This window comes from Marmota monax, unplaced genomic scaffold (assembly GCF_021218885.2).
Source record: "Marmota monax isolate L192 unplaced genomic scaffold, Marmota_monax_Labrador192_F-V1.1 WCK01_AAM20220418_F8-fsc00007, whole genome shotgun sequence".
NCBI lineage: Eukaryota > Metazoa > Chordata > Mammalia > Rodentia > Sciuridae > Marmota > Marmota monax.
Genome location: NW_026692781.1, coordinates 3,840,510 through 3,859,940, shown reverse-complemented (window position 1 = coordinate 3,859,940; position 19,431 = coordinate 3,840,510). Strand labels below are relative to the sequence as shown.

At 40.2% G+C, this 19,431-nt stretch overlaps 1 protein-coding gene across 2 annotated transcripts in view; it reads right to left on the bottom strand.

Annotated features, from left to right (window-relative positions):
* Positions 1 to 12,608, bottom strand: part of Cers6 (ceramide synthase 6) — a 298,174-nt gene extending 285,566 nt beyond the window's left edge. The window contains exon 1 of one of the 2 annotated variants that reach the window (XM_058580155.1): positions 12,225 to 12,608. In XM_058580155.1, coding sequence (XP_058436138.1) covers positions 12,225 to 12,394 — 170 coding nt within the window. In that variant the 5' untranslated portion in view covers positions 12,395 to 12,608. The remainder of the gene's footprint in view (positions 1 to 12,224) is intronic. The other variant, XM_046447442.2, reaches the window with a different exon arrangement.
* Between the last annotated feature and the right edge of the window lie 6,823 nt (positions 12,609 to 19,431).

The window sequence follows — 19,431 nt, the reverse complement described above, 5'->3', positions numbered from 1 at the left end:
AATGACTTCACTGCCAACCCTACACTGGATCTGTCAGGAATGGATCTGACGTACATGTTGATCACATAAAGGTAAGGCCAGCGAGGTCTCATTTCTGGAAATAAGAACCCCATCAATCATGCTGGAGGCGACTGTGTGTAGGTGTGTGTGAATGACTGGGACAAACCTGAAGAACAAGTGTTCACTCGTTCAGTGAGCTGTGCATTGTCCTCAACACAATGCACACATTATTTCATTTAATCCTCATGGCAACTCTATGGGTTTCAGGTGGAAAGTGAACTTGATTAGGTTAATTTGCTCTTTAGACCTGTAGCCAGTAAGTGGCAAGAGCAGAATGTAGCCCAGGTCTCAAATCAACGTGACGCCAAATGTGATGTTTGACATTTACCAGTGAGTGAAGAACTAATCCATTTTCCCTTGAGACCATCTGAAATAAAAGAGGACTTTCGGGGCAAGACTAGGGGTGGAAGGTAGATTGGGATATCAGCCTAAGGCTTCCTCCACTGAAACTCAGCTTCTTTAGAAAACTCTACCCAGTAGAAGACCATCCTCTCAGGAGCCCTCTCCAATGGCACAGAACCCAGAGGTGTCGGGCTCAAAGTGCAAACACAGTTGCCCATCTCTTGTGTAAAACCTCGCTATTAGAAATAATTTTCTGCCACCAAATACAAGCAGATTCCCTGGGCACAATCCACATCATTATGAACAGTTGAGGGGAAAAAGGCTTCAACACATTCTACTCCTTAAATAGGCACCATGCTAAAGAGACTGGTGCTGCAAAGCCTAATACTCTAAATATTTACTCTTCAACAGAACAAGCAAATCCTCCAGTCCCAGGATCAAATATATAAACAGGCCCTACTGCCTCCACAAGCTGCACCCTCTCCCCGGGCCCCTGTCCACCCAGCACACTCAATCACATCACACAACATAATTTCTCAAGTAGGTGCTAAACACTACACTGTGGTATCAAGTATGTTCTACACAATGTGTACTTTCATTGAGTCCCCTTTAAATACAGTTTCCCATGAGTCATCCAATCCTACAGCATAGGCATATTCTCTATTCTTCAAGTGAGGACACCAAATTTCACAGAGTATGTTATCCACCGCTGCACAGATGACACAGGGGAATGTTTGAATTTAATCCCCAATTTTGCAACTTTTCTGATATTCCATTCATTCTCCTCTTAATTTTAGTTAGGAATATACATTTCTAATTAATTACAATAAACATACAAAGCAATAACATACTTTAAATGCACAGTCAACATCAAGCCTACCCAAGCACTCAAAGATACATACATACCTACTGACACACAAAGCCTTTATTAATTATCTCCTACTCTCCATAATGCCTAAAATGACTGATTGCTTTTTTTCTCAATTTTCCTTCACTCAAGCTATTGTGTCCAAACTGTCACTGTACTTAAACGACTAAGTCATTTCATTCTGCTGTGAAGTGGAGATCTATTACAACAAGCTCCACAGAGCCACTCAGACTAGCTGGCAGCTTTTACTCTGACACTGGCCAAACTGTCCCCAGACAAGATTTTGAGTGGTTTTCTCTATCCTCTCCCCCACTCCAAACTATAAGCTGTTCCTCTTCTCTCCAAACTTCCCAGTGACTTTAGAGGATCTGCACCAGTGATACTGGGAAGGAAGAGAAGGAGGGAGGAGAAAGGAAAGAACAGAGTAAAAGGGAAAAATGGAGGAAAAGAAAGAAAAGATACTCTCAGCAACAGTTTCAGGAGGGCAAGGATATCTTGGTTAGCAGAAACTTCAAAGATAAGATGTGACATTTATGGGACAATGGCAAGACACAAACAAATGTTAGTCCTAGGTCACTGGGTAAAAGATTACCTAGTAAAGGAATGTATCCCTCCTGCAATTAAAAATCATTTGTATATCTCCAACCCCATCCCTACCCAAAAAGTAATAATAAAACAACCTCACAATCCAGTTCTAAGATAATACAGGCAAAACAAGAGCAGTCCATTTTAAAGGACAGAGGTGAGGGAAAAGAACGTTCTTAAAGAAAAAAACCAACTGCACAAAATATTCTCATAAATGAGTTACAGAAAAGAGAGTCTTGTACAATGAGTACATCAAAAACTACCATTCTATAATGTGCCTGGCAAAGCTTATCATCTGATTGTCTTCATAATATGCAGCTTCTGAGGAAAATTATCTTCTCCAGTATTCAAATGTTGAAATCATTGCTTACAAAAAGCACATAAAATCAAACTGAAAGACCGGGAGGCAGGACAAATCTGACCATGACCCACCCAAAGCTCCCTCAGTGGCCTAGGCCACTTGTCTGAAGAGAACTTTATCCTATTATCCTGGTTCACTTTAATTGGATTATGTCCTCACCAGGATGCCTTCTTCAATCCCGGGGATCCTCTACAACCACACCCCATGCATGAGTGAGTTTCACCCAGCTCTCCTTTTCTGTACACACCCCCTTTCATTTATTAAATTGCACTATCAATGAGGTAAGTTGTTTGTTTGGTTCCAGTGAAGTGTTGCACAGATGATTCAGGGAAATGTTTGGATTTAATCCCAAATACTGTAATCTCTCTGATATTCCATTCATTCTCCTCTTAATTCCAAAAAGGCCCCAGGATGCTCCCATTACTTTCTGAATGTTAAACCTTCCTTCCATTTCTCCTCCCCTCCCGACTACCCATGACCAGTGGTTCTGGAAAGAAGAGGTGCTTTCTTACATCTGAAGAGAATTGTGCATTTAAAAAAAAAAGTGCTTGAGGAAACTGAGATCAAGAGGACTTGGACATGTGCTCCAACTAGAAAAATGCTATGCTTAGAAAATGAAGAGAGTTATTTCTAGTAACTGACTTTTTCTTTTAAGTCAGTGAACCTTCTACTATTTTTTCTTTTATTGTGGTAAAATACATAAAACATAAAACTTCTAATCTTAATTCTTTTTAAGTATACAGTTACTTTTTAATGTTAAATAATATTCTATTGTATGTTGCTATGGTCTGAATGTTTGGGACCCCCTCCCCAAAATTCCTATGTTCAAACCTAATTACCAGTGTGATAGTGTTAGAAGGTGGAGCCTTTGGGAAGTGATTAGGTCACCAGGGCTGGACCCTCATAAATAGGATTAATGCCCATATAAAAGGCCTGAGAGAACTGCCTTACCCCTTCCACAATGGAGAAAATAGCAAGAAGGTGCCATCTGTGAGCCAGAAAACAGGTCCTCATCAGACAGCAAATTGGATGGCATCTTGAATTTCCAAACTGTGAGCAATAAATTCCTATTTATTAATTATTCAGTTCATGGTATTTTGTTATAGTAGCCTATACAGACTGAGACGAAAGTATCTATCACATTTTGTTCATCCATTAATCCACCCATGGACCATTAGGGTTGCTTATAACTTTTGATTATTATGAAATATGCTGCTATAAACATGGCTAAGACCCTGATTTCAATTCTTTACAGATTTGAATCAGAAGTGAAATTGCATCAGATGGTAATTCTATCTTAATTTGGGGGGGATCATTTATACTATTTTCCATAGTCACTGTACCATTTTACTTTGCCACCAACAGTGCACAAGAGAGCTAATCTGTCCTCATCCTAGTGACAACTTGCTATATTCTATTTTGTTTGCTTGCTTTGATACAACCAACCTCATGGTTATGAGATGTTACCTCATTGTGGTTTTAAATTGTATTTTCATAAGGATTAATGTATTAAGTCATTTTAAACTAAAAGTTTGGAAGGACAATGTACAGGAGTTAGGCTCTATCCAAGTTTCCCTTCATAAAATTATTCATGCTTTCTTTGTTTTGGGGTACCAGGGATTGAATCCATGGGTGCTTAACCACGGAGTCACATCCCCAGTCCTTTTTTATATTTTATTTAGAGACAGCATCTCACTGAGTTGCTTAGGGCCTCACTAAGTTGCTTAGGGCCTCGCTAAGTTGCTGATGCTGGCTTTGAACTCCTTCTGCCTCAACCTCAAGAGCCGCTGGGATTACAGATGTATACCACTGTGCCTGGCTAAAATCATTCATTCTTGAGGGCTCAGTCTTCTGCCCAGCCCTTGATCTTGCTTCACTCTCCATACTAAAGTCAGGAGATTGTCTATTTCATCCTCCTGACTGCATCTCTCCCACTGTGTAGAGTCTGAGAAGCTTCCTTCCTGAAGTCTGGAGAGAAATGAGGCAAAGAGAAATGGATGGGAGTAATCATATGACCAAAGAAACAGATCAGCCAAGACCATTAAGAAGTAGGAGATACTAAGGAACTCAGTGAGACCCTGTTTCTACATAAAATACAAAATAGGGCTTGGGATGTGACTCAGTGGTCGAGTGTCCCTGAGTTCAATCTCCCTTACTTCCCCACCCCCCAAAAAAAAAGAAGTAGGATATAATGATGTCAGCAACCACTTTCCCACCAAAAAAAAAAAAAAAAGGACAAACCTCATCTTCTCATCTCAATAGGAAAATATACATAAATTCAGAGAAAGTGAAATACAAGTAACTAATGAATATTTGAAACAAGTTCATCTTGAGTAATAACACATTCACCTTAGGACAATAATATTTTTTTCAACTCTCAAAGCAAAAATTTATTCAAACGATAACAATCTGCATTCTGATAAGGACTTACAAATGGGTATATCATTTCTGCACAACTATTTGGTAACTTGCATCCATCAAGAGCACTAAAATAGCACTGGAGATATGGCTCAGTGGTAAAGTGTTTGCCTAGCATGCATGAGGTCCTGGGTTCAATCCTCAATATTGAAAAAGAAAGGAAACAATAAAATTTATCCTTTGGGGCTTAGAAATGCCACTTCTAGGAAATATTCCTCAGAAATCAATAGGAAATGAGAGATGTATATACTAAAAATAGCCTAAGTCTCCAACAAATATATAGGGTCAAAGTAAGTGAATATATCTGCTGTATAGAATATTGTAGTCAGTTAAAATATTTTTAAATAAATTTTATTACATGGAAAATGTTCACATTATATCATTAGATGACAACAGACTATATATAAAACCATAGAACCATATAGTGTGTGTGTGTGTGCGTGCATGTGTGTATATGTGTGTGTGTGTGCATGCATGTGTGTATATGTGTGTGTGTGTATGATCTTATAATATTCAAACTAGGAGATCACCAAAATTATTAGATCAAGAAACCAAGTCCCAAATACCTACATTGCTATTTTAAGCTGTATAAAGTTAGGTGCATTTCCTAAATTCTCAACCCTTGGTTTCATCTGTAAAATTGGGTAAAAATGGGCAGCTACCTCACAGGGCATGGGAGAGCACTAAATGAAGTTAACCATGTAAAGTAATAAATTTAGACTAAAATTAGTTTTTTACTTTTATTTTCAAAAACTGGAAAGTTATTCATTAAAAATGGCAGTCATTAATAGCAGTCAAAAACAAAATAAGTGGCAAGCACTGTGTCAGTTTTGGAACATGTGCCCTGGGCATGCAATCATCCACAGTGTTACTAATACACTATGAGGATCACCCTCCTGTTTTCATTCATGCTACAGCATAGTGTTTGGCACAATTAATGATGTGCCAAGAAAGAATGCAAACAAAAAAAATTGCTTTAAAAGGGGGTGGGAAGAAGGAAGAAACCTAAGAGTAAAATTTTAGAAATAAAAATTCTCAGGGCATCACTAATATAGAATGATACTTGTGTTTTAAGAGGTGATCTTATTTACCTTTTAAAAAGAAAGAAAAAAAATAGTTTATAGAAGCATTAAGCAACCAGCTATTATCAAACAAAATCTGGAACCCCGGTATCCTGACTCAAGAATATTTAAGAAAGGATCAAAAGAAAAATTTGAAAGTCCTGACTATAAAAATTTAAAAATCAATAGCTTTAGAAAATCTGGTTTTGCCTAGTAATGGAGGAAGAAATGTTAAGCATATGTAATAATCATTTAAAGGTTTCATATACTTAAATTCTACCACTTGCAACAAAATTTAATCAGGTAAGGAAAATATATGAAGAAAGCTTGAGGAAGGTGCACTGATGTCAGACAGAGCCATAAGCCTAGTATGTTGATGGAAGAAATTCAAATGACACTGTGTTTTCCTTCCCTTGCTACCTGCCCTTTCCCATCACAAAAGACCAACCACTTCTGAAATACAAACTAGAGATCCAGGAGAAAACTATCTAGCCCTATCTAAAGAGATCAGATACCCTCAACAGAAAAGTCCTACATGAAATCAGGGTGTGAATTTTACAATACATACCATTAAATAATTTGTGATGGCATCAAGTTACCTCATCGACCTCCTCAGCCATTCTATGGCACTTCTCATTAAACGTAAAGTTACAGATTTTATTCCCAAATCAACCTATTATGAATAGCTACCCTGTAAATGCAAACCTTTTATTTTGCAAAACGAAAAAATTGTACTGAAATTCTGCAAAGAATACAATCCCTTTCACTTTAGGTTGTTTACCAACAAAACATCCATTGTAATTCATTTTTTTCTAGCCCAATCAGAAGCTGTAGGAGGCAACCTATGGGTGTGTGAACCCAGTTCTTGCTTCTTACACCAGACTCTTGAATAGCAGGTATCCAGTCTTAACATGAATCCTATGATCATTTGATTACCTAAGGTACATTTATCAACCACTATCAAAACCACTTTATGAAGGTTCCTCAAAAGACTAGGAATGGAACCATCACATGACCCAGCTATACTACCCCTTCATGTTTATCCTAAGAATTAAAATCAGCATATTATAGTGGTATATGCACACCCATGTTTACAACAGCATAATTCACAATAGCCAGGTTATGGAACCTGTCTAGGAACCCATCAATGGATAAACAGATAAAGAAATGTGATATATATATATGAATTTTTTATATATATATGAATTTTATTCAGCCAAGAAGAATAAAATCATGTCATTTACAGGAAAATGGATGAAACTTGAAAACATCATGCTAAGCAAAATAAGCCAAACTCAGAAAGTCAAGGGTTGTTTGTTTTCTCTTATATGTGAAAACTAGAGAGGAAAAGAGAAAAGAAAGGTGGTGGCAATATCATGAAAACAGAATGGAAATGAGTAGAATATAGGAAAGGGACCAGAGGGAGGAAGAGGGCAGGGATACTGGCAAATACTGGGAAATGATATTGGTCAAATTATATTGCTATTGTTATATTGTGTGTATGTATGAATATGTAACAATGAATTCCACCATAATGTACAATTAAATTAATGCACCAATAAAAATGGGGAAAAATTTAAAATGATATATTTACAGAATTTCATATACAGCAATGACTACATGAGAAAATAATGTAAACAAGCTGTTATCAAAAATTCTTGAAATACATCTGAAGATATCAGTCTTCTCATTACAGGGCACATTATAGGAACACCCTTCAGTAATGAACTTTACCTCGTATCCCACTTTCTCCTGGCAGTCATTTACTCACTCCTCTCCCCCAACACATTCCCTTCCCCTCCTCTTTCCCTCCCACCTTTTCTCCCTTCCCCTTCCTCTCAACTGTCCCAGAGTACCTTACCCAAGGCTGCTGGTAAGGTAAATGATGAGACAAAGCTCTCTGGCCAGACATTCCCTGTCCCACAATAAGACGGTGCTGTTCCTTGAAATTTGGGGGACAGCAGATCATTGGGGGCTGAATGGCTGGACAGCCCATGGAGTCAACCACAAGAGGGGTGATGCTCCTCATATAGCTTGGCATTCCAACAGTCACCTGTCAGGAATGAGCTACTCATTTCTTTCCCAGTCAGGTGTCAGTTTTGCTCTGGGTTTCATATAAAGAGGTAGGACAAAAGGAAGTAATTGTTTCTTTGATGAATCTTTTTTGTTGGTTTTCCAAAATACTGTAGCTTTTCAAAGCAAAAATGACATCATCCCAAATGATTATGTTTACTCAAAAATACTAAAATACTAAAAACTAAGCCATTGCCTAGAGTATTTCTATTTAAAAAAAAGAAACTATTCTGAAGGGACTTATTTCTGCCTGCTAAAACATGACATTTAGCCTGCCACAAAAGTCTCATGAGATAATAATTAGTAAGCTTCAAATACAGAGGATTTGCCCCTGTAAATGCAAACCTTTTATTTTGTGAAACGAAAAAAATTGTACAGGATTCAGGGAATCGGGAGGGAAAGCAACCTTAGATTACAGTGGCCATTTGTTTCATTGTGTACATGAGAAAATAAGCAGAGATAAATTAGGAGGCTGCCCCAGAATGAGGTAAGTTTTGACTACAACTTGGTTGTTCTGACTCCCTATCAATACTTTCTGCATCTCTCCCTCCCAAGCTCACAAAGAAGAAAATGCATTAAAGTTACCTTTTACAACAGTGACACAAATAATTTGTTTCCAAACAGGGAATCAGCAGAACTTTAATCCCACATTTAGGAATACCATAACAAAACACATTTTTGAAAACAAAGTGGAGTTGGAAGAAGCATTTATTAATAATTCCTAAGAATGGCTTATTGAGCTTAAACAAGCATGAAATCAAGAAACATAATCAAATACATAATAATGCTACAATAGTAAATAATATTTTGTTCTCTGTCATCAACTCAATAACATAATAAAATGGCATACACTATGATTTCCATTCTAAGAAAAGCCATTCTTTTTTTTTCTTTTTTTAAACAAGAAATATTTTGCTCTGTCAATCTAGTAGTATCTAAATTGGCCCTTTTGGTCCTTGCCCAGAGTTAAGCATAGTATAAAGGCTATGCTAAAAACCACCAAGATCTGGGGTATTCATAGACTCATCCAAAAGTCATTGACCTTAGGCTGCTCCATTTTTAACCAGTCATGCTGGGCTCCCATATTGCTGTCCATATGCTGTGCAAAGTGGCATGTGCTGGCCACTAGTGTCTCCACTGTCCATACCCCAACATGGGAGTGAAAACAAAAAAAGCTGTTCAGCTTGGCAAAGCCCAATTCAATTAATTCATGAGTGTTTTTCTTTATAAAGACAAATACATAAGACTAAGAAGGCATTCAAATCCATAATTTTAGCCTTAACAAGGATATTACTGACCTCATTTAATTGGAAAGAAGAAACTTAAATGATCAAGTATTTCCTAAATAGGTTCTCAGCTTTGAAATAAAATAAAACAGTAAGAGCATAAGCAGAATAGAATCAGGAAGGAATTATTCCTATTACAAAAGCATTTCATCTTACAAAGGAATTCACAACAGGCTTCCTTAAATAATGCTGACCATTTAGAATACTGCAAAATATTTATGCACAACATGTTAAAAGAGTACTTTAAGTGGGCTCTATTAGTGATAACAATATTGGCTGACTCAGCAAAACTTATTCAAGCTCTTGATGGACACTACTGGGATGAACACCATTGGTTGGATCACAGAATGTGTCATTTGGATTTGAGAAGAATAGAAACATGCAGAATTGTTAATTCAGATGCAACTATACCCTGAGGTTTTTTTTTTTTTTTTTCAGAGAAAAAGTGACTGAATAATTAAAGATAGGTCTGTTATAACTATAGGAAGAGCCTGGTGTGGTGGTGCATGTCTGTAATCCCAGTAACTCGGGAGGCTGAGACAGTAGGATCACAAGTTCAAGGCCAGCCTCAGTAACTGAGTGAGGCCCTGAGCAACTTAGTGAGACCCTGTCTCAAAAAATAAAAAGGGCTAGGGATGTAGGTCCATAGTAAAGAACCCCTGGGTTAAATCCCTAGTTAACAACAAGAAAAAAAAAGACAACTATAGAAAGAAATAAAGTAGCCACTCCTCCAGAAGTCAGTTGCATCCTATGGTACATGTGCCATACTGGATTATTATTCTGAACATGAATCATAAACTTTCACTTCCCATACAGGCCATTAAACCACATTAAACCACTTCTATTTGGATCAATGGCCCAAAGGAAATGACCAACTGTCTACATACCAACATGAGGACATCTGCTATGACTGATGTTTGGAAAGCAACTGACCCCTGTGTAAACTCTAAGTCAATTCATGGGGTTGTGCAAAGGCAGATAAAAAGGTTTAGGAAGAGGAAAAATGAACTTCCAGGGGGGCTGGGGTTGTAGCCCAGAAGTAGAGTGCTCACCTAGTCCCTGGGTTCGATCCTCAGCACCACATAAAAATAAATAAATAAATAAAAACAAAGGTATTGTGTCTAACCACACACAAAAAAATTAAAATAAATTTTAAAAAAAGAACTTCCAGGCTTCAACTATAGCATTAGTGTTTGTTTCTTTGTTTAAAGATAGAATATAAATACAAAGCAATCTCCATTCTCTAAAAATATTTTCCAACTTAATGAACAGCCTAGAACTACACCATGGAAAAAGAATGTCAGGAAAATGCAGCACTCTGCATACAGTTCACCAGCTGCCATGCTTTTGTTCTTCCAAACATAAAACTGAAGATTTCTTTCAGATGCTTTACTACCTAAAATTAATCCAACCAGAATTTATCAGGCAAAAATTATCAGATGTCATTCAGCAATTGTGTATGAAGCCCTTACAATGTGCCAACACCAAACAACCTGCTGGTCCTGAGAATCTGCTTGTCTTTGGAGAGACTGCAAGATTAGACATGACTTCCTATTTTCTTCAAGTAAACATAAGCTGTAGGAACAACTCTTAACCTGCAAGTACACCCCCTTTTCCCCTATAAATCTCAGTACTGGATAGGATCAATGACAAGTTTGTATCAAATTCCAATCATTTTAATATGGAGGGTCTTCAAACTGTTCCCTTTGTGCATGTCCATTTCAGCATGGGAAGAGCTGATAGTTCTGACAACAATACTGCCCATTGAAAAATACATCTTCCTTGAACAAAAGATACTTTTTTTCCCCATGAAGCTTTGTTGCTATTTCCAGCAACAAATGATACAATTGATATATTCTGCAGTCTGCAGTAGTGGTTTCAGGCAAACAGGATACCAAAAGAAAAGCTTAAGAAACAAAACCAAGGTGAGTTGGGGGCAGGGTAGAGAGGTGACATGGAAGTGGAAATTTGTGGGGTTTATTTCGTTTTTAAGGTGCTGTGATCAAACTCAGGGTCTCTCAAATACAAGGCAAAAGCACTCTACCACTGAACTATTCTAAACCTGAAAGTGAGAATTTGTGATCTAAGAAATTCATGGTTTCCTTTATGAATGGGAAAAGAGGAAAAAAAGGGGAAGGTGATGTTTTCAGTTATGAAAAAGACAGAAGTGTGGGCCTCTGGCTAGGTTTTGTTTCAATAACACCCAGAGAATGCACAGCAGGCAAGATCTAACCTATTAACTAAGGCTGATTTCAATGAGAGTAACACAAGTTTGTTCGTGATATGATGGAGATAGCCAACCAAATTGAAGAATTATACCAACACTTATATGACAATTCTTTAAATTATTTTAAGTGTGTTCTGGTGCCAAGAAGAAGTTCATGATTATTAACAGGCCACGGATGTCAATTTCATATGGTCATTTTGCAGGCTATGCACCTGTACTGTCCTAGCCTCTTATAAGGAAACTGCTAATAACACGGAATGTTATTGTCACCTATTTCCAAAGACTGAGGGCCTGATGTTAAGTATCACACATGGAAACCAAAGAGCGACCAAAAGCCAAGGCAACCCTGGAGAATACTTCTGAAGCATATTCCCTACAATCAGTAGCCGGAGTGTAGATCTGGAAGTGTGCGCGGTTCCTCCTCGCTCTGGGCCGCGCGTCCCGAACGTTCCTGGCTGTCAGGTGGATGGAGCTGAGCTTTGGCAGGGAAGCCCAGCCTGGCAACGCGGAGTGCCGCGCGGATGGAGAGGGCCAAGCCTCGCGGAGTGCGGCGCGTCCCGAGGCCAGCAGCCTCTCACCTTTGTTCCTTCAGCTGCCCTCGCCGCCAGGAGGAGAGAGACAGCTAGAGCGGAGTGCGGGAGGCGACCCTAATGCCCCGCAGCCCTCTCCGGCGCCCTGGAGGAAATCCGTAGGCAAGCCAGACCTTCTCAGGCTCCCAGAAAGCAAGTGAGGCAGAGAGGTCGGCAACCCCTCCCGGAACACAAAGGTTGGGCGGTGTGGGAACGAACGGCGGGGCACGGGGCCGTGCGCCACGGAGCACGCGAGTGTGCGTGTGCGCGCGAGTGTGTGTGTGAGAAAGAGAGAGAGTGTGTGTGTGTTTGTGTGTGTGTCTACGCGCGCGCGCGTGCAGGGGGAGGGGAGGAGGTGCTCCTGCCCTTCTTACCTCTCAAAGATAAGCCGCACCATGAAGATGCAGAAGGCCAGTGGGAAGGCGAGATAGAGGTCCTCAGCCTGCGGGAAGGTGGCTTCCTCCGTGTTCTTCAGGTCCGCCCAGGTGACATTGTGTGGGAGCCAGAACCTCTCGTTCCAGAACCAGGCTAAGATTCCTGCCATCTTGCTTTGTCCACCCCTGTCCTGCGGCTCCCGCGACCCACCGAGCTTTCCTTAGCGCAGGGCGCTCAGGGATGAGCGCCGGATTGGCCCCGAGACTGCAGCCGCTGCTCCCGCCAGCCGTTGCTGCCGCCTGCTTTGCGGCCGCTGCTCTCGAAGGCTCGCGGCGAGCCCCGGTTCTCTCCTCCCTCTGGCCGCGCTGGGAAAGGGGCCGCCTCGCCTGTCACATGGCAGCCGGGGCCGCTCGCCCTGATTGGCTCGCCCTCGCGTCAAGCAGCTAGGCACACGCGGCCAGCTCGCCCACGCCCGGAGGGCAGGGCGCAGCTGCTGCGCCCAGGGCGCAGGGCCGCAGCTCGCGGGAGTGCTGCCAACCCTAGCGCTCGCCGATCTCTCGCTTTGAGCTTAGGACAGTGACTTGGTACCGGCCCCCAAAAATCTGCCTCAGCCCCCAAGTTTGCTTGCACATGCTCAGAACGCCGGTTCCTGCCCCACAGTAGTTTCAGGGTTCTAGTCCACTTTCCAAGCGCTGGGAGGCGACGGGGAGGCTGGTGGGCACTGAGGCTGAGCTTGGGAACCTTGGGAACCGGCCCTGCGCTGAAGGAAGACAGCAAAAGAAGAAGTAGGGGGCGCAAAGGCAAAGGAGACAGAAGGAAAAGGAAAAGGATCATTCACTCCAGCGATTGGAGAGAAGGGTGAAAATCAGGAACTGGGACAAAAGATGGTTTGGCAAGAGATTTCTGCCTCTGCTGCAAGCCTGTCTTTCCCCCATCTTTGACCTTCTGGCTTATTATACTATTGCTTCTCAAACCAGTTTCTTTTATTTTGATTTATGAGGTGGCACAAGAAAGTAGGCACTTAATTGCTATGATTATTAATTGCTGTTTGATGGTGGTAATAATGATGATGGTAAGCAACTCTAGCATTCTGTAATTCTACCCTTCTCAACTAACCTCTCTGAAAATGCTGCTGGACCACATTTTGACTTGGCAGATCATGAGACAACCTCCACTATGTTTGCCAGACTCACTATTTCTGTCTTTTGAATCTCAACCTTTAAGGCAATAGAACTGTGAGGCCTAAAGCAGGTTCTTACACTCCCACCATGCATTGGTGTGGGTTAGTGCAGTGACCTGTGTACACCTGCTTCCAGGGGGTACTTTGTTCAGTTTTCTCAGAATCATTCATTTTCTGCCTGATTCTACCACAATTTCTACTAGTCCTTTCCAATGTGTAGGGGGGGAGGGAGCGGAGGGGGGGTGTCCACACAGACAGACAGACAGACACACACACAGTTTGTTACTCTTCCTCTCCCTCCAGTTACCATCTTTTCATTCCTTCCCTTTAAAATGGTCTGAAGAATGATCTATACTGCTGCCTCTAAATTCTCTCCTCACCATTCTCTTTGGCACTTTCACTTGAGCATTTGGCTCCCTGCACTACTCTGAATCTGTTCAAGGTCACCAGTAATCTCCAAGCTGCTAAACACAAAGTTTAATTCTTGTCTTAGAGCGGTCTGCTTAGACTAGGTGGCATGAACAACAGATATTTATTTCTCACACTTCTGGAAGCTGGAAAGTCCATAATCAAGGTGCTGGCATATTCAGCATCTGGCAAGGGCCCTCTTCCTGATTCATGGATGGCTATCTTCTCCTTGTATCCTCCCATCATGGAGAACAGACAGAGAGGAAGCAAGCTCCTTTTCTATCTTCTTTTAAAGGCATTAATCCTGTTCCATGAGGGCTCTACCTTCATAAGGTAATTACCTCCCAGGTATTCCATCTCCACATACCATTACACTGGGGGCTAGGCTTTCCACATATGAATCTTGGGAGGACACAAACAAATCAGTGTATAACAGTTCTCAACACCTCTATCAGTAGCTTTTGGTCTAGTTATCAGTTCCTATCTCTTAACACATCCTTGTCTTAGCTTCCAAAAACCACACTCTTGGTTTTTTCTCCTGCCTTCTGCTCCATCTCCTTTCTGGTTACTCCTCATCTTCCTAACCCTTAAAAGTTGGACTCAGTCTTTTGTCCTCCTCACTTTTCTAACTGTACTCATTCAATTATTGTTCTTACCCCTATCTCAAGGATTTCAAGGCTTTCTTCATGATTTTCAATGTCATACTAATAGCTCCTACATTTATATCTCTAGCCATGAACTTTTCCCTGAACTTCAGACTCTTAAATCCACTGTTTACTCAACAACTCCACCTGAATGTCTATAAAAACCACCTCGTGGCCACGCTGCAAATCTTCTTCAATAAATCTCTCCGTCCTTGTAGTCTTGACTCAGACCAAAAATGTGGAGTGTCATTTTTTCCTTCTCTCTTCCTTTCATACTTTCTTTCTAATCCATTACAAGTCCTGTCAGTATCATTACCACAATCTCACCATCTCTCACCACCTCTTTGTTACCATCCTATCCAAACAACCAGCATTTCTCACCTAACCTCCTAACTTCCAGTTTCCACCTCCCTCTCTCCACAGTCTATTCTCAGCCAGAGTAATCCTGTTGAAATTCAAGATCACTTTAGCACTTTAAGAGCTTGTTCTTCTCCATCCTTCCCCAAAGGGAAGCCAAAGTCATTACAGTGCTCTCAGAAATTTGACTCCGTATTAACTCTCTGAACCTCATCTGCTCTTTCCTCTCCCTTATTCTGCTGTGGTCAGGCTGGACTCTCCATCCTTCTTGGAGCACATCATTCCATGCCTTACAGCTTTTGGTTTTCTCTGTCCCTGGAACTCTTTTCCTTCAAATATCTATACCTGCTCTTTAATGTCACTTTCTCTGAGAAGCCTTCCCTTCTACCTTAGTTGATCTACAACTCTCACTCCCCAAAGCATACATCAACACAATTCATATTTTACTATTTATTCTCTCTCCCTTCCTCCACCCCCCACACACAAATGTAAACTTCAAAAGTTAAAAATCTATTTTTATCAATGGTTGTATCCCCAGCACTTAACCAATGTTTCCCGCCACATAGTAGCTACCCAATAAACTATGAATTTATGAATCAACATTACTCTAACCTCAAAAAAATCTTCTCTATGAGGAGAAAAGTCTGTGTAATTGTGTTGAATATTTATATATCCATGTTAGACTCATGTGAAGAATAGTGTGGCATAAAGAAGGGATTGGTCAATTTTGTGGGTGGTGAGGAGGCATCATTTAAGTGAGTCTTTATTGAGGAGTAGATGTCTCTTTCCCCATTCTAGTCTGCGTACTCAGTTGTTCAGTGATACTTGTGACCTTCTGAAAGTTGCTTTGGACCAACCACATTCTCATAGGCCAGAGAGATGAGTTTGTTAAGCCGTGTCCCAATCTCTGTGGCAAAAGGTCATGTCATGGTAGAACCTAGCCTTCCAAGCCAGCCAGACCCCCTCCTTGTTTCTCAATGTCACTCCATCCTGTATGACCTGATAGTGCCTTGACTCCTACCTCAGGGCTTCTGTGCTATCCAGAAGCTCCTTCTCAGTGTACAGCAGTATGTGTTGGCGAGTTAATGACCCAGGACCTGAACTTTGATCATAGGCAATGGAAGCCATGAATAAATTTTTACTCCTTTTCCTCCCCTGTCCCTTGGACACACCATAGCTTCAATCAGCCTCTCTGAAATTATCCTGTGGTACTTTGAGCTTTTCTCAAGGATGTGACCAGCTCAGTAACTTGTTCCTTTGGTTCCTCTCCCTCTTTCTCTATTTCACCTTCCTTCCCCCTCGTTCCTGCCTCCCTAGAATTTTCTAGAGAGGCCAAATAGGAGAGCAGTCATCAACTTTGAGAAGCCGGTGGGAGGGATTTTAGGAACATTTTGAAAGATGGATTTTGTTGGGCACTGGAAGGTGGATTTGGTACTTATCTGGGAATCTTGCACAAGTCATTTAGTTTCCAAGAGCACATTAAAGTCATCCTGTGTAAGTTATATAACAATAGTACTTGTCTTACCTGTGTCACTTGAATGAAGCTCAAATAAGATAAGATATGGGAAAGGGCTTGTAAACTGTTTGCTTCTGTGCACAAGTATGGTGCGGCAGCCACTTGTATGTGTCTAGCGTATTCCTTCAAGTAATAGCCCCATCCAAATTATTACCTCTGAAACACAAAGAGTAAAATACTCTACTTGGACACATTTTATTGATCCAGGGGTTTATTGATTGATCAACAAGTTAGTGCTTTTTCTGATACAGGGATATGGGTCAGGGCTGTCTTTCTGTGGACCCTGTACACAAGGATTTTAAACTCAGGGCTTTGACCCCTTGCTTCATTGTACAGCTAGAAAAAGCAGAAGTTGGTCTACACAAGAGATAATAAAAAAGCCTGTAGAGTTGAGTAAAGTTCAGAGATGCACAAGTCTTGTGAGACTTCTGATTGTTGCCCCAAGAAAACAAAATGAACTTTATGCATCAGAAAAAATATATATAGTTCTGTGAGAAAATGAAGAGTTGGCTGGTAAGTAAAAAAGACAGGAGAGAGAAAAGATGAAAAAAAATGTTGTGGGGTTGTGACACTGCCTATGCTGCCTATTAGGAAAGATCACTTCATGTCCTGAATATGAAATAGCACATGAGATTACACCCTCTTTTCCAGGCAATTGGAAAGTATCAACAAAGCCAAGTTTCACTTCACATTCTCAGGTACACACCCACATTTGCATTCTTCCTTGGACATTTGAATTCACACAACAAGGAATCTCCACTTCTTGGATGCAGGAGGATAGCCCAAAGTTTCAATGAATTTCCACTGAGTTGCATAACACGAAATTACAGTACTTGTTCTACAGAAAGAACAAAAAATCTATTTGGGGAGCAGGATGTGCTCACATGAAAAGCCAGACAGATAGCAATACACACTAGCAGCACTCATGATGGCACTAGATATTAGAGGATAAGTGCCCAAGTACAGCAGATAACAAGGGCTCCCTGTGAAAGGAGGAAGGAGACATTCTGTTTTGAAGAGGTCAAGGGAACTTCAAGGAAGAGGCAGAAGTGGAATCAGACTATGAAGAATGAATACAGTTTGAAAAGGCCTGAGCAATGGTAAAAAGAAAGATTTGGTGAGGGCAATAAAATATGACTGATACACAAGATTGCAAATGGCCGTTAGTATGAGGCAAAGGGAAACTTCCGTTTATTTAGTGAGAACTTATTTTATCTATGATTACAGCACAAAAGCAATTCTTTGATAATGCTTTGCCTGGTACATGATACACACACAACTATTGTGGATTTTTAAAAATATATATACAAATAAAGTTATTTATTGCTTAAAACACTTGCAGTGCTAAAAGTAAGCATTGAATTTAAACACTGAATTCATTGATGTTCAGGAATCTGGTTTTCACTGGGAATAATACAGAAATACCACAAAATTTTAATGCTGCAGTCATTCCTCAGGAATTGAAAACTTTCTTGCTGTTGTTAGCAAAGCCATCTGAAATCTACTCTTCTTTTTTTTTTTTTCCTGTCCAGTCACCTCTCTCTTGTAGTTTCATTTGGAGTGGAAATTTTTTATTTTGAGTGGGGGAATGGTTTGAGCAAGAAGTAGACAGGATTCATTTTTGCAGCATGCAGAGGTTCTAGGGCAGTGCAGAACACTTTGCATATCCTGCTATCATAAGGAAAAAAACATTGGAGTTAGGCTGAGTTTAGCTGTAAAGTCTAAACAGGAATATTGAGTATGCATTATTTTCTCGAAGTTCTCAAGCAGGACTTGCTCCCTCCCAGGCTCAATCTTTCTTATGGATGTCAAGTATTAAAGATTTTTCTCCCCAACCTCTCCCTAATAGTTGCTACCTCTGAAAAACCTTTTCTGATACTTACAACCATCAATTACTCTGTTATTCCTAGAAAACCAAGTCACTGGCTAGATTTTCTATTGCCTCTTATAATCAAAATCTGTTTAAATGTTAACCTTCCCTTTGAAACTTTAAGCTATCAATGTTGCTTCAGAATCCTATTAAAATTTTACACATGCCATTGTGTTACAAAACTACCAAAGGAAATTAAGAACAAACCAGATTATTTAACTACGCACTATCCAGTTAGGGATTAAATTCACTACAGTTACATGTTTATAACTTTATAGATATATTCCATCCAACCATTATTGGATTTCCTACATGCATGTATATGTGAATAGCATTTAGAGGGCAGGACATCTGAATTATTAGCCAGAAAGCCTGACTTCTACTACTTTTTGCTGTGCAAATCAAAGAAAAAGAAATCTCAACCAATCATCTGGCTAATTTGTGGGAGGAGTAAATAATCTAAAATACTTCTTGAAGTTATTGAATTATTAGATTGAATTATAGAAACAGGATTTCAGGGAATGGAACCACCATTTGACCTAGCTATTCCACTCCTCGGTCTATACCCAAAGGACTTAAAAACAGCATACTTACAGGGACACAGCCACATCAAGGTTCATAGCAGCACAATTCACAATAACTAAACTGTGGAACCAACCTATGTCCTTCAATAGATGAATGGATAAAGAAAATGTGGTATATCTACACAATGGGATATTATTCCACATTAAAAGAAAATAAAATCATGGCATTTGCAGGTAAATGGATGGCATTGGAGAATATAATGCTAAGTGAAGTTAGCCAATCCCAAAAAACCAAATGCTGAGTGTTTTCTCTGATTTAAGGCTGCTGATGCATAATGTGGTTGGGGTGGGCATGGGAGAATTAGGTGAACTCTAGATAGGGCAGAGGGGAAGAGGGGAAAGGAGGGGGCATGAGAGTAGAAAAATGGTGGAATGAGATGGACATCATTACCCTAAGTACATGTATGAAGACATGAATGGTGTGACTCTACTTTGTGTACAACCAGAGACATGAAAAATTGTGCTTTATGTGTGTAATATGAATTGTAATGCATTTTGCTGTCATATATAACAAAATAAAATTTTAAAAACTTTAAAAAAAGAAACATAGTATTTCAGGACTGGAAGGGACTTGATGTGCTGAGTACAATTCACCCTCTGTGATCATCCAAACTATGATTAAACATCTCTAATGACAGGGAGCTCAC